Genomic DNA, 27,479 nt, shown 5'->3' with positions numbered 1-27,479 from the left:
GTTTTCGGCAATAATGCCGTCCTCATCGAATATTTTAATATGTATATCGATCGTATTAAACTTGGACTTAAATTTCAATCCGAAACCGAATACTGATACGAAGTTATTGGATGTTATCTGGACTATAGTCGTGGTTTCATTGCGGGTATCAAAACTAATTTTTCCAAAAAGCATTATCTTGTCACAGGGGTATCGTCTTTCAATATTCAGCAAAAGCATCTGCAGCTCGCTCACATCACTGTCGCTGTTGGCTGCATGCCAGGTTTGAAGCGCCTTTTGCAACTGTTCATTGGTGCAGTTTATTTCATTCATGTGAAAAATCTTGTACAGCCTACCTATGTCGATAGTAGTGAAATCTTTGTGTTTAAAAAATAATGAGGCATTTTTACTGATGTTGTTTAGGCAGGCCTGGTCTATTGGAGAGAAGCCATAATGTGCGTTATCTTGGAAAATTCTAAGTGTAGTTGCGATCAGGATCTCATCGAACAGAAACTTTTCTATAACCTTTAACAGCTCGGTTAACTGGCACTTCTTGGAAAAGTCAAAAATATTCCGAACATTGTCGAGAGTGAGTGCCACAGTCTTTGAATATATAAAACGCAAGATCACCAAAAACACGTCCGGATCGACATCCTCGACAATATATTCATTGTTATCCGGATTGCTGTCATAAAACATAGCATAGAAATACTCGGAGGCTACAGTGAGGAACATTTTGTGTCCGTAGATTCGTTTTTTCTCGGGTCCGACAAGGAACGTAACGTCGGAAGAAAATTGATTATTTACAAGGGCCTCGCGACGCGTCGATATAGTATCGTTGACGCCGTAGCTGAAGAACTCCGGTTGGTTGGTCATCTGAATTAGGGAACAGCAATGAAACATGTTGGTAATTGTAGTTAAAAGTATAATGAAAATATGCTTTGTGAAATAAGCATCCTAAGCCTAAGCAAATTGATTTGTAAATCTGTTTGCCAATATTGGATTGAAAAGTACGTATACGTTAAAACCCCACTTGTAACACACGCCCTATGAATCGTTGAATCTTTGAGCACTGCACATTTATCACCACAATCCTTTCTACATGCGTGTATGATGGCAAAAGCTAGGCACAGTGCTGTATTTCGTTTCTGCTACTGCAGAAATAATGATAATAAATATGCTATGGCCTTGATAAGGGAAAAACACTCACCGCTTAAATGTTTAATTTAACTCACCTTGTTTCCAATATCTGTTCAACCTTAAATTGTAGAAAATAAGCGTCTGCTTCGAATTGCTGGAAAATTATGTGTTAGATTTCTTGCAATTGACTTTTTGCGTCTTAGCGTTGTCACGATCAACGAAAAAATAAAACCGATCCTCGATTTTATGGCAGTTTAGGGTTCTTGTAAAATTCATTTCATATTGTTTATGGCAGTTCATTGTCATGAATTATACAAGTCCAGCTATAATAATCTTACCATTTGTAAATGTTTGTTCCTTCGTCCCAGTCCTGTTTAACCAATTTAAAACATTTGTACTACTCCATTAAATTTAATAAATTCAACAAATATATAACTAATGTACATTTATATATGAATAAATATATTTATATATGTATAATATATATATATATATATATATATATATATATATATATATATATATATATATATATATATATATATATATATATATATATATATAAATATGTATATATATATATATATATATATATATATATATATATATATATATATATATATATATATATATATATATATATATATATATATATATATAATATATAAATATAAATATGTATACATATATAAATATATTCATATATAAATGTATATTACTTTTATATAATGTTGAATTTATTAAATTTAATGGAATAGTACAAATGTTTTAAATTGGTTAAACAGGACTGGGACGAAGGAACAAACATTTACAAGAGGTAAGATTATTATAGCTGGACTTGTATAATTCATGACAATGAAATGCCATAAACAATTGGAAATGAATTTATCAAGAACCCTAAACTGCTATAAAATCGAGGATCGGTTTAATTTTATATATATATATATATATATATATATATATATATATATATATATATATATATATATATATATATATATATATATATATATATATATATATATATATATATATATATATTTATTTATATATCAAGTTTTTGTGATATTTTGCAGCACATAGGAAACAAAAATAGTTGACACATATTCGATTAACATAAGCCAATTAGTCTTTTTTACTTATAGCCTTAATTTACATGTAAATTTACCATGGATGGTACCATATGTTTTCCAAGGGCTACAATTTGGCTGAAATGAGTGGTCGGAAATAAAATTTTTTTATAATATACGGTTAGTTATTGCGCTTGTACTTTCAGTTTCTTCTTCTCGGGCATCAAATCCAACATTTTCTTTGCAATATATATGTGCTGTTGCAGTGTTCATAAAAAACATTCTGTTCCAAAATTTCAATTTTATCTTTTCATGGAACATTTCAGTTTTTTTGAACATAACTTTCTTCAATGGTGAAGATGGTTCAATAGAGATGCAATATAATATATGTGGGTGTAACACGATCTCTTCAAAAAAGAAATCTACCGCATGCATATTGTACGTAGATTTGTTGATATACTCAAACACGTTCGAGCTTATCTCTTCGTTTTCGTCGAATATTTTGAGTTGTATCGAGATCACATCTACCTTCGACATTATATATACTCCCAACCCATATATTGATACCGGCTTTTTCGATATTAACTCAAACTTTTGTTCGGTATCTTCGCTCCCATTGACAATTTCCTGCGTTCCAAAGATAACTAACTTGTCACAATTGTACCATCTATCACTACCTTTTAAATGCATTCGTAGCTCACTCACGTCACTGTCGATGTTGGCTGCTTCCCAGATTTCAAGCGCGTTTTGTAACTGATCAATGGTACAGTTTATTTTATTCAAGCGAAGTATCTTGCTCAGCCTACCCATGTCGATAGTAGTGAAATCTTCGTGGTTGAAGTAGAACACAGGATTATCTTGTATTATGAATAGGCAGGCTTCGTTTACTTCGGAATAGTCGTAATGGCTGTTATCTTTAAAAATCCGCAGTACAGATGAACTGTCTACCCTGCTTACAAGAAACTGGCCTAGCTGCTCTATCAGTTCGGGTAGCATGTACTTCTGAGCGTAGTCAAAAATATTCCGCGCATTGTCGAGAGTAATTTCCACATTCCTTGAATATATGTAACGCAAGATCACCAAAAACACATCCGGATCGACATCCTCCAGCACCACCTCATCCTTCTTCGCTTCGACAAAGTTGCCATGAAACATAACATAGAAGTACTCGGACGCTAGAGTGAGGAAGATTTTGTGTGCGTAGATTCGTTTTTTCTCGGGTCCGACAAGGAACGTAACGTCGGAAGAAAATTGATTATTTACAAGGGCCTGTTGACGCGACGATATAGTATCACCGATGCCGTAACTGAAGTACCCCGGTCGGTTGGTCATCTGAAGTAGGGAGAAGTATTGAAACATGTTGGTAATCATAGTTAAATGTATAATGCTAACTTGCAAATGTTGTGAGAAATAGGCGTCCTAAGTCCAGGCGACGTTGAATCTTTACAACCCACAAAGTGCCTATGGAAAAGATCAATCTTTGATGGTCGTTAGATCGTTTCTTCGTATGAGAATGGTGGTACAGGTAAAATGCCGAAGCCTACGTGACTAGAGCTAAGCTACCAAAATAATCTATCAGAATAGTAAATGTAAATTTGTATAATAAATATGCTATTACCTATATTACTGCACTGCCGTTCAATCTAACTTACCTTCAATGCAATCAAAATACTAGTTGTAGATCACACGTAAAGGTCCTTCCCGTTGTTTACCAAGAAATTATACAAAAATCTTCCTTAAGCGATCTTGATCTCCAGGCAATTCGTTACTTTCGACGTTTTAAAGTTTACCTATCTATGCAGAAAATATATATTAATATTATATTACTCAGTATTCGGCTTTTGAATTCCGAAAACTGGATACTATACCGTTTAGAGAAAAAAGTATTATTGAAAAATTTCCAGGCAGTTTTGAACCTTCACAATAATAAAAAACAGCACAATATATTTTAAACAATTTTGACCAATCGGAATTTAGTAGTTTAGATGATATTTAACTCGCGAATCAAATGGTTGATTTCTCTTCGGCCTTTAACAATTTAGCGTATGTTGGTGACTTGGTGATGGTGTTTGATTTGAGACGAATGGTTTATAGTTTGACAATTGCTTGCAATTCTTGACAGACCGTTGTTTACAAATATGTAAACTTTTAAACACAAATGCCATATTAAATGTCGTATGCAGCTTTCGATTTATTTTATACCATATTATTATCTTGGTAAACAAACTTGTTACTATTGAAAAATAGCAATAAATGTTAAAATATGTAGCCCAATAAGTATTTAATTGTTAAAAAACGGGGATAAATGCTATGAGCCAACCTTCTTCGTCCTGTATTCTATGTGATGTTATGATGGAATCTGATTACGCATTAATGTCAAAATATGTCAGGTAGTTAAAACCGTGGCTGAAATATTCGATTTCTCTTAAGTGAATTAAAAAATCACAATACGCTCTTTTGCCATTTGGCATATAAAAAAGTTCTAGACCAACCGATACTGACGAATTGGTAACCAGAGCAATGGAATTGGTTGGCAACGTAAAATGCTACGAATGGGGCAAGCTCGGCCTACAGTCGTTTGTTGCTCAGCTCGCCAAAGCGAATAGTAAAGAGCTGGAGATAAAAGCCGACTGTCCGTACGCAGAACTGTGGATGGGAGATCACATTAATGGGCCGGCTACCATAAAAGGGGATCGCACAAGTCTGGATGAGGTTATACGAAAAGACCCGGCTGGCATGTTGGGAATGGACGAAGGAAGGTTGCCTTTTCTATTGAAAGTGTTGAGTATCAGGAAGGCTCTCAGCGTTCAGGTGCATCCGGACAAGGTAAAGAAGCATGGGTTCACCATAAAGCTATTCTGCTAAATGTTTCCGTTCCTTTGCAGGCAGAAGCGGAAAAGCTTCACCATCAGTTTCCCGACATTTACAAGGATTCCAATCACAAGCCAGAGCTGGCCATAGCATTGACAGATTTTCAGGCGTTGTGATTTTCAGGCGTTGTGTGGTTTTCGGCCATACCCGCAAATAGCGAGCTTGTTAGCCGAATCGGTAGAGCTTCGAGCACTACTTGGCGACGACGTTTTCCAGGAGTTTCAGAACAAAACGGAAACGGCGGTCAAAGTCGCCTACGAGCGATTGATGCACAGCGACCCCACCAGCATTGATAAGTGCATCGAGAGCATGGTCGGCCGGTTGCAAGATGCCGAGCCATCGGAGATACAGCAGCTATTCCTTCAACTGTATGCCGACTTTGGGTGTGACGTAGGCGTACTCTCGATTTACTTTCTTAACTATCTTCGCCTGGCGCCGGGACAGGCTATCTACTTGGCCGCGAACGTACCACATGCCTACCTTGACGGAGATTGCGTAGAATGTATGGCTTGCTCCGACAACGTGGTGCGGGCAGGCCTAACACCGAAGTTCAAGGATGTCGACACGCTCCTCCGGCTGGTCTCGTATAGTTGCTCTCCCGGCGAGAGTATGCTTTTCCAACCGAAGCTGCTGCAACCAAGCGTACAACCGTACACGAGAACGTTCATTCCTCCGGTTAAAGACTTTGCCGTGGCGGAAATTCGACTGCCAACGAACGTCCGCGAGTATACCGTCAGCAATCCGATGAACGGATCTATTTTGCTAATTGTCGGTGGGAAAGGAGTGCTTGAGGTTTCAGGTGCGAAAACCGAGCTCAAATTCGGAAAAGTCGTGTTCCTTCCGAGTAGTGCTGGACGTCTGGTTCAACTGAATCTAGACGAGACTGATGAACCTTTCCTAGCCTTTCAGGCCATGCACAATGATTTCGAATGAGGCCGAGTGGCGTTGTATATTCAATCATTCGTTAAGGGCTGTACGTACTGTAGCGAATTGGTTTACTCTGATTTTTATTTTTGATTGTTCCTTGCATTGTCTGATAAGCGAATTTTTGTTCGATGAAAACCATAAAGAGAATTGAAGTCTTTGTCAATGTTTTAGTTACTACATTTTTCGAATCATGTTCCTTTTTATCATTATTATGGACATGTTAATAACCATCCGCTACACAGCGAAAAACGCACGTACCCATTTGATCGAACAATTTATTATTTACATAAATATTACACAAAACAAGGGCCGTTCTAAACAATATAATAAAAATAATAAAAAAAAGGGAAACAGAATAAATGTATTTATATATAAATTGTCTTAAGGTGAAAAACATTCGTGGCGAGCAGGACGTGCTGCGTATTCGGCTGCGGCCTATGGAAACCTCTAACCGTGGCCCGTGTAACCCTGTGGATGAGTTGCAAGGTCTGTTACGTCCGAGCTTAGGTGGATTATCAACACTAGTGGAATGTGCATTCGATGGCGATGACGTTGGTGTCAAATGAAGAGCAGATGTCCGGTTCGGATACATTTCCCTGGCATTGGTGATACTCCAGAGGGCGTCATCAGGCACATCGCAGCAGGACACACAGGGTTTTTCCGTTCCCGGAGATCGTCCTTCCCAAGGTCCACTATTGTCTAGTGGTGTCTGTGCCGAGGAGTACCTCGGCTAAATGCGTTCAGGAGCATCGATCGAGTGCTCGCAAGTAACAATGTTGAGGAGAAAGGACGCGATTCGAAACAATCTTGAAATGTGTATAATACAATGAGACAGCGGGGACAAGAAGAGTAGATGGCTAAATGCTAGGTGAGCGGGGGGTACGTTGGGGTTCGTTCGGCCAGGAAAGCCGGAAAGGGTTGGGTTAATTCTAGAATCTCAGCGTACAGAGCGGCGAACGTCTCTGGTTAGCGTCCGTTACGCGCATTTATTTGAATCCGATCGTCTCCGGGATGTCGTTCAGGAATTGCTGCAAATGAAGCGTGAAGGGTGAAGAAACGCGCTACTCATTCGACATATCTGAACCTGCAGTAGGTCCTCACGGCTCGGCTTTACTTACGTATTGATGGGGAGAATGAGTTTCGTGACCATAGTCGGCCCATTTCGACAGATCGATTGATGGAAGAATTCCGCTCTTGCATGGCACTCGTGGGTTGCTGTCGTGAGTAGAGGACAGAGCGCATTAGATTAAGGTGAAAGCGGGCAGCGTACAAGGGCGTCTTACATTTCGTGATCGGGCAGCACCATCGGGTAGATCTGCACGGTGTCGATCAGGTCGGTGTTGTCGCAGATCAGTCGGGCGAGCTTCGCCTTACGGATCTCCTGAAGCTGTTCGGGCGTGAATGAGGATGGCTGGTTTGGCAGCTCATACCAGAAGCGGTCTCCACGCCGGACGTAGCTGAACTGCGTGGCGATGATACACGCAAAGGTCGGTCCCAGCATTGAACCCGGTAGTGACCGCTCGGACACTCCACCAGACCACAGATCCACGTCAGCTGGGTGACTGCAATAGTTCGCATGTAGAAAGTTCGCGTTAGAGAGGGGTTCTCCAACAAAACCCGACACGAATACTCACTCAAAGATGCTCTCGTAGCGTCGCACGGTTTCGTTGGGCATGGAACCAAACAGCTCCTCGAAGTTATCCGACGCAGGCAGACCGCAGAACTTGCGGAACTCCATGTAGCCGGGTACACCGAATTCGCGGCCACGTTGCATGTTGAACGACACCAGATCCATACCGAAGCGGGCACCCTCCTTCTTGAACAGGTGATTGGTGACCTCCTGCGTGATCGAGTCGTCCATGGCCTGCGCAACCTGGTTCATCAGCCCCATCAGGTACTCATCGTACACACCGGCACGGTACAGGTCGTACGGACGTCGGATCAGGTCTGACAGTCGCTTGGAGGCGATGAACTTGTGTGCCTTCGACCAGCGCTCAACAGCAGTTGGCAACAGGGAGTGCCCAAATCGGAACGCAGCCGACGCGAACGAGTCGATAATGGCCGGGTTGACGTTCTCATCGTAACCATCCCAGTAGCCCTCCTTCTGCGTGAGCAGGCCGAACTTCTCCATCACCTCCTTGCCGAGCAGGATTGGTAGGAACTCGTTGTACGTGATGTGCTGGATGATTGCGATGTTGATGCGACGTGACTCCTGGAACAGTGTCTCATCGTCCCAGTGCGGGTTGATCTTGCCAAGCTCGGTTGCGATGCGATTATGTTCGCGTGCCAACAGCGTGTGCATGCAGGTCAACACCAGCTGTTCGTTGACACGGATCTCACCAGCTTCGAAGCAGAACATGCTCTTGTTCGGGCGCGTGCAACCCTCATCCGGGACGTCCAGCTTCAACGGAAGCAGATCCTTCAATCCGTACTCAGCGAACACCGGGTTCATGCGCAACAGCCCGTTATAGCCGGTACGGAGCTTGCGCGTGAACTTCTCGTTTACACCGTAGATCGTGTTGCCATCGATGACGGAGGTTAGCGTGTTGAACTGCTGGCGTGATCCCAATCGGCAACCGGCTCGTGGAGATGGGAAGCCACGCACGAAGTCGATGCACTTGACGTTGAACAGGCGGTAGAAGTAGTCGTCGTCTGGGACGCGGATTTCGTTACAGTACGGGTGCTTCAGGTGGGGAGGTCTCTTGCAGCATTCTTCAGGGTCGTTGCGGTTGATCGGATCGAGCGGTGTTGCGGTTAGCGTGAAGTCGTGGTCCATGAACTGACCCCAGGCGATGACGAACACCGTACCGGCGTGGTCATGGTAACCCTCGTCAGGGTGGATCGTACGTGAGACAACACGGGACAGTGGCAGGTCGTGGCCAGTGATCGAGATGCGAGGGGCGTTGATACCGTCCGAGTACAGTGGTCCGATTAGTCGCTGGAAAGGAGTCATCGCCGCACCCCAGGTTGGGTGCTTCAGGTTGTTGCAGAGACCGTCCACACGTCGGTACTTGCCTGGACGACACTCAACACCGGACAGGAACGCTGGACACACCTCCCGGATGAGCGTCTTCGAGGTGTCAATCGAGGGAAGACCCTTCTCAATCTCCTCATACGACAGACCGTACCTGTGAAATAACATCAGTCAGCTTCGAAGTACACCAGATCACAGAGCGTGAGAGAAGAACCACTTACGTGCGAGCTAGCTGGATCGAGATGTCCAGCAGCAGCTCACCGACTGTTGCGATGTCCTCCGTCTTCCAGTCGCCTTTCGGCTGCGACACTCGGATCCGCTTCCGGGCATCCAGGTACGCCTGGTTAATGGCATCGTACGTAATACAGGTGGTCGGTTCGGCGTGCAGAGGAGCGCTGTAAAGATTCAGATCCGGGAGTTAGTAAGGCTCGGCTATATTGCTTTTCATCTCCGCCTTCCCCGTTACTTACATGGTACCGCGGAACAGGTTCAGATTGTAGTCGAAGGCGGACGACTTTCCAGGTCCGTTCACGTACAAGGCACACTCCGTTGCATGTTGGTCGAAGGCCAAAAACTGACCATCGATACCGGCGACTGCAATAGCCGCAGCTATTGCCAGTAACCTGCGGGTAGCGTGGGATCAGTTAATTTGAAAGATGTTTAAGCTAGCCTAGCTCTCTAACTCTCTAAGGACCAACTAGGCACACGAATGTGGTAGACCAAAGTGACCCCAAAAACCATGGGAGCAGTTCAGCTTGGGAATAGGATAAAATCTTAATTGACATGTTGCACACAAAACCAACTATTCTCCAAGGACGCTCTGCTGGATCTTGCGCAGAATATGCTCTTTAAATCGACCAGTAGCCCTCACGATCGTAACGCTTTTGTTCGTTAAGACCTTGGTTCACCCTGGGCCTGGGCTGTCGGCCCTTTAAAGAGCAAAAAAGTTTTTCCCGTCCTTCGTGGGTTACGTTCTCACTCTTGCTCGTTACATTTTCGACTCCAGGAACTCGCTCAGTCAGCTGGTGGAGTTGGAGACGCACAGCGGAACTTCAGCGGGAGGACACAATCCCGACGTCCCCGAGGGGCAGAACCGTACCGGACCTCACGCAACATTAAAACCAGTCCCTATGCGTGATGTCGCATGCGAATCCTCGAACGACTGCTGCATCGAAACCGGTCCTGGACACGATCCGCGTTACTTTCACTTTCGTCAATGCTCAGTACGCAAGCCCACACGAATGCGAATGCGGTCAGCATGGGCACGCCATTGCGTAGGGCCGTATCTGGAGCGACCGGGCCCCTGCAAGAGGGCCTTCCGGTGTGAGAGGACAAGGCGAACATATCGGTGCCGAAGGGCCTCCTTTTTTTTCTCTCGTTTTTTGTCCCGATTTTCCATCCGTCCCAACCGTTCGCGGTCGCGCATTTGATTATACATGCAGCAGTAACAGCAGCACAAAAAATTGACAGAAAAAAAAACAAAATGACTGCACGTGGCCATTCTGCGTTGCGCATTCTCGCACCGGTCGAAGGAGACACACCGTTAAATCAATATTAACCGAGCATACGATCGACAACCGCCGGCGACGGATGCCGATTGGGCAAGATGGTGCGGCAGATACAGGCGGCACATAATGAAACGGCATGCCGCGTGGAAAACCGCAACCGATCGCGTATGTAATGAGGAGCCCACAATCAGGTCAGCAGGGCTCTGCTGACGTCCCCCCGGTGTCATTATCGCCCGCTAGGGGGCGCTCGCTTACGGGCCGAGTATACGCAGTCTCTCGGCGTCGATCTCCACCGTTTGCAGAGTTGCAGCAGCTTGTCAGCCGGTGTTGCGGCTTTCGATTGTTAGGCGAAGGTTCATTCTTCTTGAAGGGGCAAGCACGCGGTGGTTGCGCGCAAAATCCGAAAGGGATTCGATTCGCATCACGTTAACCCAGATAGGCTGGTGGTTGGGGTTCGTTTGTTGCCCGCGCGGGCATTGCATCATCTCACCGGTGATCGGTTAGGTCCTGCCGCGTAGGGCCACTCTGCTGTTTGTGTGTGTGTGTGAGAGAGATAGAGAGCGAGAGGCCCTTAACAGCTCTTCCCGCATCAGAGGAAATCGAAGGGAGAAGGTGTTGCGCATGAATTATGATAATTGGAAAGAAGACGGGAGCGAAGGCGCAAAAATGGTGTCGAGTGGGATACCTTCTTCGTGCTTGAGTTTTACATCATTTTTGCAGAGCGTGTTGTGGCGAAGGTGTGCTTTCTGGGAGGTGTACTAGACTCCGTAGTGAATCACTCTTGAGTGCTCTTATCGAGATGGTCAATGGAAGCTTTATGGCGCATGCAGAAGATCGTCTAGGTATATGCAGAGGGTGCTAATTGCTTTACTGCACTTTCTTTGCCATTTTCGGAGAGTGCAGCCGTTAGCTACACTTTTAGTTAGCTAAATGACAAAGCAGTAAACGTGCCTCCAACAGCTCATTTACATCCAATGTCAACCGAATGTACCATTTCCAAATCGAACTATTAGATGCATTCCATAAAAAGCAGCTTTGTGGAACGTTTCACCATGCAGACTCGATTGCATCCATAAGAAGCTGTCTATATTTGACATCTGGCCTTGTGTGGGCTCGTTTTGGTGTACCAAAAAAAAATGTCGTCCCTCTCGGCATCTGAACACCTTCGTTTTGGTGTTTAAAAAGTGTCAGAAGGGAGTCGCCAAGTCAAAGCATTATGCAACGATGTTCCTCCCGATTGGTGGTCGCTACAATTTACCTACTCCTGCCCGTTTGCCTTTCACCCGACCCCGGGTGGGTTACTGGCTATCCCACGCCCTTTCTCGTGGCAATTGAGCCAACTCTCCCCCTTTTCCTGCTCTCCGGCTACCCCAAAAACCCCCTGGGGACGTTCTGTCTCGCGTGCAATCACCCGGTGTGGGGGAAAATATAATGGGCAAGAAAAGCACAAATAAATAACCGCCAGCCGGAGAAACGATAAAACGCATCCGATTTCGCTGCACTTTCTAACTGCAACCGAAGTTGCCTCACTCACCCTTTCCTCCTCCCCCCCCCTCCTCCTCATGCAACCTCACCCTATCACCACGTTCACCGAAACCTGAGCGTAATGGGCGGAAAAACGCGCTGGTGACGGGAAAATGAGCCACGGCTGACGCACGCGACACCAGCACGCGTTGGCTGACCCGCTCCTGGCCGTGGCGGTTCTGTGGTGAGGGTTTTTCCGCCCCTTCCTGCTACCCCTGTGCGCGACCCCCCCCCCCTGGGTGTTTGCCTTTTCACTGGGCACTTCGGTATTTTTCCCTTGGCCTCCGTTCGGTTTAATGTTTTACCGCGCGAGCACACACGCACCCGGTTTGGCGCTTTCCCGCCTGGCGCAGAGGGAGGGTTGAAGATGGCTTTTGAAAAAGGTACCCCTTCGAAAGGGGTTGAGGGTAAGCAAGAAGTGACAAAAAAACCCGATCTCGAAACCAGATAACCCACCGCAGCACATTCCGGCTTGGGGAGGAAAGTAAAAGCTCGCGTTTCCCGGTTGAGCCATCCTGATATCCGGAAACGGGCACCCTTACAACCGGCACCTTCTTGCTTCCCTCGTCGCTCCACAACACCCGTGAGTGAAAGGGAAATGCCCGGTCCAGATGGTGCGGTCCGAAAATGGTGAATCCAGTTCCCCCGGGTGGAAGCCTTTCGAGGTCGAGGAGTTCAGCTGGCGAAGCAAAACCCAAACCGGCCCCACCCTTTTGGAGTGGTTTTCCGCGCACGAAGGGCCTGCGGTGGAAGCTGCACGTAAGGGCAACGACATCGACCGTGAAATTGGGCGAGCACGAGCCCTACGGGGCCGGGTAGGCGCCATTTCTCATGCCGGTTAGGGTTTATTTTTTTTTCAAATAATGAGTTAGCTCGAATTGGTATTTAATGAACGCTGTTTTGTGCGCCCTAATATCGAACTAAACAAAAACTCGAACATAAAACAGTTGATGACCTCCCCAGCGTCACCGACACCAACTTTCGACACGTGCACGTTGCCTCAGGGGCCTTGTTTGGGGCTTGTTTTGTGGGATGATAGCGTCGGAGCTCGTTCGGAGACCTTTCTTTGCCTGCACAGAAGAGGTTTTTATAGCTGCAAACGTTAGCCAAGGCATGCACGATCGAATGACGCTTATTTATACGACCGCAGAGAGCAACAGCGGCCACTTCTTTGCAGTGGAAGCACGCAGATGCAAATCGAAAGTGAAACTAGCGCTTCGCTTACTATTGCAGGCGAGTAGCGGACCGTAAAAGCGGGTTTCCGCGTGTACTAAGGGGGAAGGCTATGGTAAGGCTGATACGGCATTGCCTACGAAATTTGTACCACCTTTCATAAAGGTGCTAGAAGTCGTTCTGTCCAATGTGCATCGTATGCATATATTTCAAAAATTGGATGCGTACTTTAGAATGCAGAAGTAACGAAAAGTACGCAGCTCAAAAAAGGGGCACGCAACTCGCGAGGGAATTGTGCAATGAAATGCCCCCCAAAAGGACGCATTTGCGGGTTGCGAAACGATCGCCAGACACGCTGCGAGGGTTTTATGAGGTCGCTAATAAAACCACGCTACCGTTTCAGCCAAATGTCTCATCCGCGTACTTGCGATTCGCCTGAAGGCGTACTAAATAAATAGCCCGAGAAAATAAAAGTGATCACTCCACCCCGGGGCGGGTCACATTCGCTTTCGGAACCGGCGAGAGGGAGGGGGTTGTCCGAACTACCCCCGGTTACGTCACGCCCCCCTCCCCCCACCCTCTCACTCTCACTCCTAGGCAATATTAGGGGCGCGGGAATTGTTTCATCGTTTAGACGTGTACTTCGAAGCGCGGGATTTTGTGACTTTGTTTGGCCGATTTCGGCGTTTGATATTTGTTTTATTGGCACGATCAAGCTCACAATCGAACAATCACCTCTTTGAGTGTTCAGAAAGCTCACTTTTTAGATAGCCCCACAAGCCGGAATGGGAGAGATCCATTGAATGGGAAGCCAACGGAGGTTAATTTTTCGTGTGGTTTTTCCGCGAATTGGCCGCCCTCCTTCCCGCCAGGCACGACGTTCGTGATGGGTACCGTGAAAGTGGCCATTGTGCGGTTGCTACCCTTCACATCGTAAGGGTGAGACTTTCCAGCATCTGCTGGGAATCGTGTACAAACAAATGGTGCCGAATTGTGGCGAATTGCGCGCGGATCCTCGCGTGCCCACGCTTCCGCGCGAGAAGATGAAACAACTCCCCCACCTCCCATAAAGAAACGAGACAGAGTAATGCAACGAGTCGCATCCCAGACGTGCGGTGTCGCAATCGCGATCGCGAGACATTAAATGTTAATTTTATGGAGCGAACACCTTCGCGGGCCAGCCTTGGCTTGAAAGAAAGGCACACAGTGGTTTAATTGTAGCAAATGCAATCGACCAACTCATGGGAGGAGAGAGGAGGGGGAGGCGGGGGGGGGGTATGTTGGTGGCTGGTTGGGCTGCACTTTCGTCTTCAAATAAAGCTCACCCCCGGGCCACTTTTCCGGTCGGTTAAGTGCATTGTGCTAAAGGTGAATTGTTTGGCATGCCGCTGGGCGACGGAATATTCATTTATTTTTTTTTCATTTTTTTTCGGGGGGTGGCGCTGAACTGGCGCAATTAATCTTCGAACCCCGTGGCAGCATCCAGCGAGAGGCAGCTTTCGCAACGGCTTCCAATGAGGGAGAAGCCTGCTTTACGTGAGCTCGTTGCTAAAACGAATCCATTCTCGCGAGGGAGAACGCCACTCAAAACTGGACACGATTTTGGGACCGCGATTTGGTGTTTAGGGGTTGTGAAACACACCCCAGTGTGGCCTTGCAGGGTGTCGAGTTCATCCACCCTTGCTGGTAAGCTATAAAAATCGGTTCTCGAGGCCGTGTCCTCCAGCAACCGGGCGAGGGTTGGCCGGGTTCCGGCTTATCTGGTAGAAGGGGGGATGGGGACGCACACCCCCCCACCCTGCGGCAAACCACCCTTTGATCAAACCCACCGGGTCGTGGTTTTTCGAGCCGGATAAAACCCGCCGAACGGGGTTAATGGCATGAAAATGGGCGAAAACGGTCCCGTGGCGGTGTCGATCGGAATGCCAGATCGGGGTGACAATCGGTGCGATACACGCGCACGTGTGTGTGTGTGTGTGTGTGTGTGTGTGTGTGTGAATTGGTGCGCAAGCCAAAGAAGGCCGGCTCGGGAGAAAGCCGGGGTGAAAACACATAAATAAACAAGCGAAGCCGAGCGAGAAGAAATCCTCTCCACCACCTGTCGAAAGAATGGGCACCAGGCGGCAGCATCAACCACCGTTAGAGATAGCATAGACCCTGAAGAAGGCGATCGGTTGCGGTGAGTCAACAGCCAGATAGCTGCCTGTTTCGCTGCTAAGCCGTGACAGCGCATTAGCGTCCTATCGATGTCCCGATGGTTTAGAATGCGAACCTTAATGCTGTTTGCTTCGTGGAGCTTGGATTGATAAGTGCTTGGAAACCGTCCTGGGAATGCGAAGGGTGGAGGGGGGGGGGGGATGTTGAATGGGCTCTCGAAAGAGGCGACAACTCTCTCGAATTGTACCGTTCGCTTGGGCTACTTACGAACTGAGCCGTAGAAGCCGAAATTTTGAACGTTTATGAGGTCGAATGAGGTTCTGCAGCGAGACCAGAAATTCAATCCAGAGGATGCTTGAATTCCGCGGAGTGAGATGATCACATTCACCGTAGTACTAGAGGATCCGAGTAAGGTGGGAAATGAAATGTGATCTGAGCCCCGTTTCGTGCCGTAAATACTCGGTTGCCAGCTTTGGATAGTAGAGCTGTTAAAATTAACACCTTCCGCTCTGAGCTACTCGAAAATCGCTCACAAACGTCCGGGCGATGCTTAACTACCGTGAAAATAAATGACGCGAAGCCCTCGCCTTTCCCACGTCCGCATGAGGTGTCACCGAACTGTCGGTCTTGACCCTTCCATCGTGAACAAGGAAGATGACGCCTTCTTTTGACACGCACTCGTACACCTTCACGTGGTTCACGTTGATCTGAGATCGCAGTTTGACTCATGGGTCAGCTACACCGTTCTCCTGAACTCTCACCCCTCACCCCTCACCCCCCTCCAACACCTAACCCTTTTACGTAGTTACGTAATTGCATAAATTCGGGGGAAGAAGCTGATCACTTGATCGCTGTGGCCTCTATTGCGAGCGCATCTTTGTTGGGAAGGCCACAGAAAAGGGTGGTGGTGTGACCCGTGGAAACCATACCGTCACCCCCTTGTCATCACCCGCTTCCATGCCCCCCCCCCCTTTCCATTGACAAATGGGATCGCTCCAACAAGCGCCATAAAGATGGCGACGACACGTTCCATTTTCCAGCGCATCAACAACTCATCAGTGAGGCAGCAAGCGAGCAAGAAAGAAAAAAGAGCACCTTCTTTTCGTGCAGTGATGCGTCTTTGTTTCACACCCTTCTCCTTTGTCCCCCTTACCCCCTTTACGTGCGCGAAAATGGCGCAAACGTGCCGAAGGAAGCAAACGAGCCAGATGGCACCGAGTCGATGGTGGCCTACTTGAAATCTATTGCACCTCACACCTGCACGGAGCCACAGGAAGAAGGAGCGGAGAGGGAAGGGGTGGCAAATGACCTCCCGCAGACCCGCTCGGGACTGACTGTTCTTCTGTCAAGCAGGTTAGTTTCGCGCGCGTATATACGCAGAGCCCGAGGCCTCTCAGCACAACGATGCCGGCTTTGTTTGGTGCTTCACTGTCACTTTCGAAAAACCTTGCCTTGCATCCTTTCAATCGAGCCCCCTCCCCTCCCCTTTACGAAGCCTCATGTCACCCCCCCCCCCCTGCCCCTTTGTCACCGCAGAAGCGTTCTTTATGTTACGTTCGCTTATGCTGCGAGATTGAGCCTCACCGGTTGCTGATTATCACGCTCGCGGTCAATGTTGGGGCGTGAGTAACCATTCCCACCGGTTCCTGAGACCTCTTGGCCGGATCTTGCCTCGGTTAGGTCTTCCAAATGAAAGCCCAAAACGAGCCGTTCCCTTTTCGTGGCGCCACCGATGCAATCAGCGCGTCATATTTTATTTCAAACACCTTCAACCCAAGCTTCCCTCGATCAGGTTGATCAGTTGAGAGGGGCGACTTTCAATTTCTGGTAGCTCAGGAGCTGACGTTCTTTTTGTGGCAGCTTGTCTTCACCTCCACCACCAACACCAGTCAGAGGTCCTTACCTGAACATGTTGCACGCGGTCAGGTGCAGCTCCTTAGTTGATTGCGCTGTCGGGAAAAATGGGAGTTGACGGGTTCTCAGGGAAAGCGAACCGTGTTTCCCCCGTTGAGCCCGAGTTGGGTGAGGAGAGTTTCTCTTTTGCGATTACGCGCCCTCAAACTTTCGTTCTCGTGGGTTTGGTGAGCCTCCTGTTTTTTTGGGGGCTATCTGTTTTTAGGATTTTTTTTTTCTCTCTCTCTCTCTCTCTCTCTCGAGCACTCTTGTTCACTTGTTCACTCGTCACACTGGTTCGACACCATCGGCTTTGGGGCTGGGTTGAGCGTGGAATGGAAACGGAAACGAAACAAGCGAAGGATCAGAATCCCATTTCGGTCGGTAAGTTGCGTTAGGATGTTGGGAATAAAAGGCACATCGGGAGATTGAAGGGTTGAGAGAACAAACCGAGGGTTTTAGGGGTGGGATAAAGGGATGGTAGTAAAACAACACCACAAATTGACAAAAAAAAACACAACCAACCACGGCGTCGCCGGGAGCCAAAAAGCTGCAGAAAGCGCAACCGTTGCCGCGAACGGTTCAACTAGAATTGAGCGCTCCGTACGAATTCGCTACGGCACGTAAGGCTCCACCAGCAGCAGCGCAAGGGTGCTTTTAGAGAGGGAAGCTCCGCGACAGATCGAGCGCGCGCGCGCGAGAGAGAGAGAGAGAGAGAGAGTGGGGTGGGCTCGGGTGCGAGTGAGAACGCGTGAAAAGCGAGTGGGAAAGGGAACAACGCCGGTGGGGTTAGGTTGCAGGGGCTTGCATTGAATGGGGATAGCAATGCGGCTGGAAGGAAGCGGCGTGAAAAGCCCCTCCGAACAAAAAAAAGGAAAAAAAACACATGAACCTGTCTCCTCAAGTTACCGCTGGTTGCCGGCATCCCGCCACGCGACCCGAAAAGCAGCGAATGAAAATATAAAAAAAATTATATTAAAACCATTCTCCCTTTCTCTTTTGCGTACACACTCACTCAGCTCAGGCACACCAGCGTCTGCACACACACACACACACACATACACGGAGTGGGAAAACGGTCACACGTACACACCAGCACACATACAATCACACGTCTGAAGACACTAGTTCACGCGAGCATAAACGGTTGGCACTTTCCGTTCCGATTCCGATCATCGATTCTTTCACTTCGCTTGTTTCCCTCACTCTCTCTCTCTCTCTCTCTCTCTCTCGCACGCACGTGGGGGCTATGGAAGTGAAAGGGGGTGGGTCGGCAGGGACACGACAAGGGATAAGGTTGCGGTGATATAAGAAGGTTACCTCGGGCCAGCTCCAGATCTGCAATCGGACCACGCCGGAACCGGCTCAATCCGGGTTCGTCGCTTGATTGTTGCCAGTTGAAGTCTTTCGTTTTCAAAGCACGATATGAGCGGTTTTCGAGCGCTCTGGCGGTTTCCACCCGTTGGGGGTTCGCTCCGGGGGATGTCCGGCAGCGTGTGTGTGTGTGTGTGTGAGAGAGAGCGTGTGTGTGTGTACCTTTAGTCTTAAGCTGGCTATTGCTGTGATGCTAACTGGACGACGTCCAGCGTTCGACTGAGACCGAGCGGTCTTGCGATGGTCAATTTCTTTGCAAACTCCAGCCAACCCTTGCCTTTTTCCTCTCTCCCTTCTCCCGGTTCACTGGCTCATGGTGGCACGTTCCTTCCGTACCGATTTCCCTGTCTGGGAGGGGGGGTTTTCCCGCCCGCGATAAGACCCACGGACGTACGCACGATCGCCCACGTACGGGAGACTTGAAAGGACTAATTTTAGTGCCAGCCCGAGCCGGTTGTTGAAGCAGACTAGGGATCTAGGAAGGGTTAAATGGTAACGCCAGACGATAGACGCGCGGATGCAATCGCGTCCAAATCATCGTCTTCGGCTCGGTGCACCGATTTATGATTATGATAGCTGCTGAGCTGATGTAACAGAGTCGCTTTCGCTTATAATGCTGCCTCTCGGTACGAGTTTTCCACCGTACCGCTGGCTGCATCCTCAAGGATGCTCCTCGTCAGGGTGGGCTCGTTCTCGTTGCCTCGCGGAAGAGAGCACGTGTGCGGTTGTGGACTACCGGGCTTTCCAGATGGTTTGCTCCGTTAAGGACTGCCGTTTGATAACGGTTGGCGTGTGTGGTGTGTTGGAATTTATTGCTTGGGGTTTACATTGACTTGATGACATCAGTGACGTCTTCGAGAAGTTGTTTACGTGAGTTATGCTCAAACTAATCTCATCAGCGCACAGTCAGCTTCAGTGGAATTGGGAAATACTCCAAGTTTTTTTTTGTTGAGAAAAAGGTCTATATCTAAGAATTGTGTTATTATTAAAGCAATCAAGAGTCATATCTATCGATCCACGATTTCAGACACTGTGTAGGCATTCCCGCACGTGAATGTGACCTCTACATACTTCAGCAAGGCTTCATTCTACGCTCCACGGACAGACGTGCGTGTATTACGCCTTCAAAGCTACAGTTCTGTCTTCTAATCATTCCAACATGCGAATAACGCCCATTTGGGACACCTTTTCAACCATCAACTGCTCGCCAACATCTCGTTATCTAGATGATTTGCGAAAAACACAGACTCCATTCGGTTCCAGCTACTGCTCCACGGTGTTCCACCATCTGGAGCTAAATTCGCGAGGCGATCTCGACCTGCCCCGTTTAACGCTCTCCATCACGCGCAAACCCACGGTAAAACGCCTTCTTGACGACGCCCGTGATTCATGAGCCCCTTCGAATCGTCTACTCCATGCCGGCGGAGCATAATAAACCCCACCGAAAGCACTAAAACCCAAACAGTGAATGTGGTTTTTGGCTCTCGGTTGTCTCCTAAGGCGGGTTTATGTCTTTCGTTTGTTTCGTGTGCCACCCGATAATGATCGGCGCAAATATTTTATTGCGATTATTTATGGAATCGACACCAGTAAAATTCAAGCCACCTCTTCTGTTTCACCACTAAGTCTCCATCCCCGCTTTGACCCTCGTCCTGGAGATGGCTTTCTTTTCGGACGCCCGGCTCCGAAACTGGGGGTTGATTTTTTTACTTACTTTTTATCCTCTCGCCTTCTTCCGACGAGCCGCAGGATTACATAACTCGCGCACCCGAGCGGGCCGATATGCGCAGGGGTTGCTAGAACCCCTGTCTGTGTCCTCTCATTCCACCACCCCTCCCCCTCCTCCCCCTTCTCATCTCCCGCTAGCATGGTCCACTCTAAGGCGAAGGGGGTTCGTGCTTCAAAAGTACAGCTAGAGGTCATTGGTCGGTGGCAGATGAAAACAGAAGCGGAAGGGAGGAAAGAGGGGTGACTCACAGAAGGGGTGGCTCGCGGGGGAGCTGTGAAAGGAAGGCACAGGGGAGACCGGGTAAGTGATAGAGCATCGATGCTATGCAAAGGCCCATTCACCAGCTGTGCGGTCTGTTCGAGCTGGCGGTGGTTCTGTTTCGTGATCTTATTAGTCCCCCTTTCCCTTCCTACGCGGGCCCTTTCACCCCCTCCGTGAACCTCCCGTGACCGACAAGCCGTGTACGTCATCATGGATCACGCGTGACCCGATTGGGGCGCTGCCGAGCGTGCCGAAAGGCGCCTTCTATCGGGCGTTCCACGAACCACCGGGTGGGTGGGCAGGGTTTGGGGGAAGAGGAGAGGGAGTGCGTGGCTCTAAACCGAGAACGGTTGAAAGGAGGATGGGGAAGGGGGAGGGGGGGGGTCTGTTTTCGGTCGGCTCAAAGTCATTCATGAATTTATTTCATTAAAATTCTCACCTGCCTTTCGCTGGTTCGCAATTAGAGCGGCCGCTGGGGCGACCTTTCGGACCTTTCGGTTTTGCTACCCCACACCGCGTTTACGCCCCTTTAGGATACCCCCTCCTTCATTTCCCTGTCTCACCGCTCGTCCACTGCTCCATCAATCGATCCTGCGCGAGTCGGTAGGCGCCTGAAGGCGATTTTTAATCCTCCGATTTTAAATTAGCGCCCGCGATTTATGGACTGTGGGGTGCGGTGGGGGGTGTGAGGGTAGAAGCGAGAGGTGAAAGGTATGTGGAGCCAGAGGCTAGCTCTCCTTCCACCCTGTTCCCTTGGCAGAGGTCAGTGCGCGACGCCCCTTTGTGGAATGGGATCGGTGATCGATGCGTAGATGAAGCGATAAAGCCTCCTATGAACAAATGTGTGAGATAAAGTGAGAGGAGAGAGAGTAAGCGAGAGAGAGAGAGAGATGGGAGATGGCGTTATCGCTGATAACGCTATTCACAAGTCGCTTTGACAGCTTCCCAAAGGAGGGTTTTTATAGGTTGAAGGTGTATCAAACAAAGAAGATATTTGGAGATGAGTTACTAAGTGTCAAATTTCTAGAGAGAATGCCAAAAATGAAGTTGTTATCGCTCGTGTATCCAACCAACTGCTCAGATCATCAAGTTCGACTGAGCACGAGTTTTCGTGACACTTCTCATCAGCTTAAGAGCATACTGCTTCGGATTACATGGAAGTTAATTAAAACACTTCGCTTAAAGGTTGTAATACAGAAAAATCCAGCTTAAAATTGGCAGCTGACGCGTGCTTTCAAACCGTTCTGTGTGTGTGTGTTTGACCTCAGTTCGCACAACATTCCACTCTGCTGTACGGTAAACCTCGTGCAAAAGCAGCTTCTTGTGGAGACTGCGTTTAACCCACCAGTCACCGACAACCACGCACGGGCACCCGCGAAGGATACGCGCGTAAATGTGCACGAGTGTACGCAGCCGGACACGTTGGTGCGCAAGCACGCGTTAACCTAAATCAGGCTTGGCTCACAACACACCCGTCTATGGTGAGTGAGCGGTCAGAGATCGCTATGGTCGTGGTCTGTTAGAAACCGGCACCATATACATCATTCCGGGAGAGCCCCCGGGGTGTGAATGGATCCGGTTCGAAGGACCATTTCGGGGTGCCCAAGTGTTGGTCTTTCACCTTCACCTTGTCCTCGGGATTCCCGCAAGGCGGGAGGCCCGAAAAATCCCCCAACGGCCTTGTCCTCTTTTGCGAGCTCTCCTGTCTTAATGATCTTTGGGTTTTAGTGCTCTAATGATCTAATTGGACCTTTTGAAGGACGTCCAAAAGGAGTTGAGTTGGTAAATATATCCCCCGCTGATTGACAGCTTCTAATCCTGTCAAATCCCCCACAAACCATGCGTCAATACACCCAAATTTGAGTGTGAGTCGCCACAAGTGACCTCCTTTAGGTGTACATTCGCATTCGAGCCTCGCACCCGGTACAATATGGCGTTCCGACCGTGCGTCAGGACACCGAAAGAGGTCACGTGTTCGATCCGGCTCGTTAACGCCTCGGGAGGGTTGTCGCATTCACAATTCGTAATTCGCAGGTGCTCAGCATAGACCGTGGGGTGTTGGGTGGACTTCTTTTTGTTTGTTTAGCGTTGGGGACGTTGCCAAGCCCAACAACAAGGTGGGTCGTTACGCGTAACGCTTAGGTGGGAGGTCGAATGCGTCTGGGCTCGAGGCGATCTGGTTTTGCCCTTTGGTCAGCCCTCGCACAGCGAAAGGGTTGCAGAATTTGCGACTTTTTGACCCCACCGCACGTGCCACCCCTCTACCAGCCCTTCCACCCCAATTATGCACCCCCACTACCACCACCACCACCACCACCACCACCACCACGCCGGATTGGGCCGGATCGTGCGTGTAGAAAGTTGATCGACAGGATTCCGTCCACCTTCAGGCGACCATGGGCGGCCCCGGCTGGCTTCCCTTCATCTCGGCATCCCTCTCGCATCCTTCCCCTTGCATCTGGGCATGTCAAAGGCTAGCCGGATGGCGATGGTGCAGGGGTACAGGGGATGCAAAAAAAACACAACTGAACCCCATCCGCCACCCCGGATCAGTCCGTTTATTGGAAGCGATTGCTTCAATTACGAAATGTAGGTCTGCGGCGTAGTTTTACTTTTATTTTCATCTTGTTCTTCTTCTTATTTTTCTTCTGCTTTTTTTATTATTCCACTCCCCCCTGTGGACCCGCACCACAACGGTACGCGTGTTCGGGGTTGGCTTGAGCCTGACATACCTGCAGCCTCTCCACCATATCCACCAGCCGCCTCGTGCGTCATGTAACATTACTCTCGATTTCCTTCTTCTTCTTCTTTTTGTTCTTCCCTTGCGGCCCTCCTTGCGCTGCATGGACTCTTTCCCGCACGCATGGAGCCGATGACGTTTGTGGGGTCATAAAATGGCGCGGTCGATTTTATTTGGTGTCGCTTGACTTTTGTTTTCGATCAACCGGGATGAGGGCTTCGGAGGGGGGGGGGGGGGTGAAGCGAAGAGAAGGAGACCCCCCGTTTAGTTCTCGCATTTTTTGCTCCAATTTTTTTGCTTCTTCTTTCATGCCCCTAGCAACCCTTCGGATCCCCTGCCGAGAACCTACGCAGCGTGGTGCAACAAGGCAAAAGGATCGGCACACGTGATCGCTTCGGGGTCGCCTGGGTGGCTTACTGGAACCGTGCTTTTGAGATGTTTTTTTTCCTTTTTCTTTTCTTTCTCTTAACCAGGGGGGGGGGGGGCTTTAATGTGTGTCGAGTTTCCTTTTGGTCCCGATTCCGGGCCGCAAAATGCCGCCCGACAGCGCGAACGCGACCCTAATTCGGTTCTCCAAATGTGCGCACGGTTGTTGTTTCTTTTGGGTTACTTCTGCTGCTCCCGGCGATGGTCTCGTTTCGGTAACGTGCTTCGGTAGATCTGAAGGCCTAGGAGAGGCGGAATAGTGACGGAAGGACGCAAACGGAACAAGGCCAAGCAGCCCGGCCGGCCCACCGGTGCATTATGTTATGCAACACGCCGTAGTTCGGGATATGCACTGAGCAGGGATTAACTGTCTCACATATGCACGTGTCGAGCAGCTCTAGATAGGCCCACGAGGGTATTGAGCTTGACTTTTCTATTTGCTGTTGACTTTGTTTCACATGCGATTGATTCGAAGCGCCTGCGGCCGTTAGCGAGCTTCGTACCGCAGTTGTTTACGCGCCAAACTGCGCCTCAAACGGACGCTTGATCGAATCTCGATGACCTAATCTACCCCGCCTGGAGAAAAACGCCGTATAATAAGCTGTTTTTAAAAGGCTTATCATTGGTCTCCGGTGAGGTGCGATTTACATTGCATTAAAACTCGATCATCTCATTTGGATTGTGTTAATCCGATAAAAATGTGAATTTAATATATTCAAAAAGGCAACGGTGCTGCTGTAGGCTACGACCCCAGAGGCTAAATGGCTTTCCTTTCTCGGCAAATGCTGTGATTTTGAATCACCACCTCGCTCTGCTGGTAGGGGTCTACCGTTACTGATCCAGATCCTCGCCATTCCCCGATCTTCTCAGCGGTTTATGACAGCTCTTTGCCTACTTTTCGTCCTTGAAGGTGCCCCAAAATTAGAAATATGCCTACCGTATAGTGCCAATCGCTTGCCTTAGCTGGAGAATGCATCTCATTTTGTGCCTATATACATCCAATGAATGTCCTTCGCCCTAATCGTTTCGCTCTAATAAGGTGTCAAGGAACCGCAGATTCGGTACATGGAGGACTACCTAGTCCTTCTCCATATATCCTTTCTGCATTTGGAGACCTGCTTAGGTATTGAGTATACCATGCTGTTGCGTCCAGCGTGTGCTCACGGTGCCCTATTGTGTAACGTCCGTGACTCTTATGCGCTAATGCTAGGGCGCACCTCACTGACGTGCTGTTGCGTGTGCAGAATGCGCGAACGAATCAAAACAATAAGGTCGCGCAGCTCTCTAGGCTCTGGGAAGTGTACACTACCCAAGGGGGGGCAGTAGTACAAGCGGGGTTGCACTTTCACCGCGATTGCAGGTTGGATCGACCTGCTGGAGTTCCAATCCGCGCGAGAGCTAGTGGACTCTCTTGTTGATTGCAGCTTGTCGGGGCTCGAAAACTGGGACGTCAGCCATCATTAGAGAGCCTCACCTGCCACCTGACACTCGGCAACATCGGAAGACTCCTCCAGCTGACGGTAGAGGAGCAGATAGCGCTCAGGTCCGTGATTGAAATGTCAAGAGGTAGTCGCGTGCCTTTGTTTTCTTTCACAAAACGGCAGCATGGCCCAAGGTCCCGTGTCGGGGGTCTACCGTTCGCCATTTTATTTCCCCTCTCACTCTCTCTCTCTTACTCGTTTACATTGACTCCACCGGACTAGGGGGTCCGTTCTAGCGTCACAGTGCTCACTTTGGGGCTTGATTCGATTCCGCTTCGGGCGATAAATATTCGCCAATGCGTGGATTTGTGTCGCGCATGCAGACATTCGTGCGGCCACTGGCTTTCCTCGAGTCACTGACGTTCGTCCTAGTTTCGAGGGTATTTTTACTGCTTAATGGCACCCGCGCCACTCTGGGCTTGCTCGAATGGAGCGATTTCTGGTGCCCTATCGTGAAGTGAGTCGGATTACGTACCTTTTCGCCACATTTGCGGTCGTCCTTCGCGTTTATGTCGTTCGGTTCTGAGCTTCGGGATCGCGTGGGTGCGTTGGGAAGCTGCACCGTCATCACCATCAGATGCTTGCCAACAAGTGAAGCACCCTTTAAGGTGGTTGAGGTCATGTTTGAGCCACCGAAAAGTAGGCATTTGTTCGGTAAATGTGCGTCACCACTCAGGTCCAGCTTTAAGAGTGCTCACTGCAGAGTTTGATCTTCAAGAGTAACCTCACTGCGTAACCGGGAGATATCAACCCAATGGGCCGGCAGGAAGCCAGCCCCTGCCTAACCCCCTTCATCGCTCTCCCTCTCCCTCCCCCCTCTCCTCTCCTCTCCTCTTCTCTCACAGCAACAGGTTGACCGCGTGTCCGCTAATGGGCGGGGGTTGCATGAAAAATGCAAATTTTCCCCCCCAACGATTTGGCAACGGCGCGGGCCGGCCACGCGGAAAATCGAACTAGAACGAACCGGACGGCAACCAGAAGCGGACCGAAACGCAATCGACCATCCAAATTGGCGCATTTCGAATCGAAATTGCGACCACGCAAGCGCCGCCATTGCGCGATTTTCGCAGAGGGTGAAACGAAAGCAGCGCACCACCGGAGGCGACCTGAGCGACGGAGGGCATGAGCCGGTTTTGCCCGGTACCAGATCGGATGCCCTCCAGACGCTGACGCTGGCCGCGACGAGGCTGCGATGGTGCGCATGCGCATCACTTGCAAATAATCGATTTGGCTGCAACGCGATCACTCTGACATTGCCTAGCGCGATTCCACGCGACTTGGCGAAGCCATTTTCCCGCCATCAACGCCGCAATGAGCCGATCTCGAGTGCTCGCGCGCGTTGTGTAATATCCGCGGGGCATGACTTTGGAGTCCTTGAGCGAGGCTTGCGATGGGGGTGCGCGTGAGATTGGGCCGAGATTGCACGGGCCTGGGGAACTGGATGTTGGCTGGGAGAATGGGAGGCTTGGTGAAGGGTGAAGGGCGAAGGGAGCACTTGCGGGATGCCGGAAGATGCCGACGACCTGTTGCAGTCCCCGATCCCTGGTCTACGAGAGTGACTGGTGGCGTGTGTCACTGACAGGTGAGCTTTTGTAGTACCACGTGCTTGATGCATCATCGCGCTTGAGAGCCGTGCGTTGACCGGATGTAGCGTCAAAAGCCCTATAGAACATCTAGAAGTGCAGAGCGAGAACCTCTGGCAGGTAGCTGATAGATAGCAGGTGTGTTGGAGCCTTAGAGATGGTCATTTATTTCCAGAAGTCGATCAGCCTCTGGCTGAAAGAGCATTCGGGAATTCCAGAGCTGCTCATGTATATCCGGAAGTTCAACGTGAGAATCTATCGATTATCGATGGCGCATTAACGAGACCTTTTGGACGATGACACGACACTGATGTTTCGAGAAAAACATGTTTACGTGTTGGGGATGTTTTCGGCAAGATGTGCGTACTTCCACCGAGCTGGCCGAGAAGCTTCTTCAGCTGCGCACTTGCGGTTCATGCTCAGTGTCGACTTCTGAAGGATTCTGCGCGGGATCTAACGGATGACTTCACTTCTTCCAACACCCAGATACACCGCTCCAGAGCCTTCTGGGGTCTCGGATCCTCTGCCCAGTCGGCGAATGGGGTTTGAACCGAATCCACCACCAAGGCCATCTTACCGGGGTCTCATAAATCGCTACCCCGGAGGTAAACATGTCAATCACGAAGCCTCGTCGTCTCACCAACCACCCCAACAAACCCTTGGCGTGCT

The 27,479-nt window shown here is 49.1% G+C and overlaps 3 protein-coding genes across 3 annotated transcripts; 1 reads left to right on the top strand and 2 right to left on the bottom strand.

Annotated features, from left to right (window-relative positions):
• Positions 1-2,357: 2,357 nt before the first annotated feature.
• Positions 2,358-3,548, bottom strand: LOC128728419 (uncharacterized). Its single transcript, XM_053822042.1, has one exon. The coding sequence runs from the start codon at positions 3,546-3,548 to the stop codon at positions 2,358-2,360; it is 1,191 nt and encodes a 396-aa protein (XP_053678017.1).
• A 1,161-nt stretch (positions 3,549-4,709) lies between these two features.
• LOC128728795 (mannose-6-phosphate isomerase) lies at positions 4,710-6,293 on the top strand. Its single transcript, XM_053822441.1, is given in 3 exon segments — positions 4,710-5,015; positions 5,075-5,173; positions 5,175-6,293. Coding segments are annotated over 3 exon segments (1,224 nt in total). The 3' UTR covers positions 5,994-6,293.
• LOC128728794 (peroxidase) lies at positions 6,250-18,675 on the bottom strand. Its single transcript, XM_053822440.1, has 8 exons — positions 18,537-18,675; positions 17,227-17,535; positions 9,432-9,584; positions 9,183-9,356; positions 7,622-9,115; positions 7,271-7,549; positions 7,106-7,202; positions 6,250-7,015 (listed from the first exon to the last, which is right to left on the bottom strand). The coding sequence occupies exons 2-8, from the start codon at positions 17,232-17,234 to the stop codon at positions 6,974-6,976; spliced, it is 2,247 nt and encodes a 748-aa protein (XP_053678415.1). The 5' UTR covers positions 17,235-17,535; positions 18,537-18,675; the 3' UTR covers positions 6,250-6,973.
• Positions 18,676-27,479: the final 8,804 nt, after the last annotated feature.

The sequence above is a fragment of the Anopheles nili genome, chromosome X (assembly GCF_943737925.1).
Source record: "Anopheles nili chromosome X, idAnoNiliSN_F5_01, whole genome shotgun sequence".
Taxonomy (NCBI): domain Eukaryota; kingdom Metazoa; phylum Arthropoda; class Insecta; order Diptera; family Culicidae; genus Anopheles; species Anopheles nili.
This window is presented reverse-complemented; position numbering and strand designations above follow the sequence as displayed.

Coding starts and splice junctions, on each gene's coding strand:
- LOC128728419 (XM_053822042.1), bottom strand. CDS start 3,548: ATGTTTCAATACTTCTCCCTACTTCAGATGACCAACCGACCGGGGTAC.
- LOC128728794 (XM_053822440.1), bottom strand. Junction 9,357..9,431: donor AACCTGTTCCGCGGTACCAT/GTAAGTAACGGG, acceptor GAATCTTTACAG/CGCTCCTCTGCACGCCGAAC. Junction 7,203..7,270: donor GTGCTGCCCGATCACGAAAT/GTAAGACGCCCT, acceptor TACTCACGACAG/CAACCCACGAGTGCCATGCA.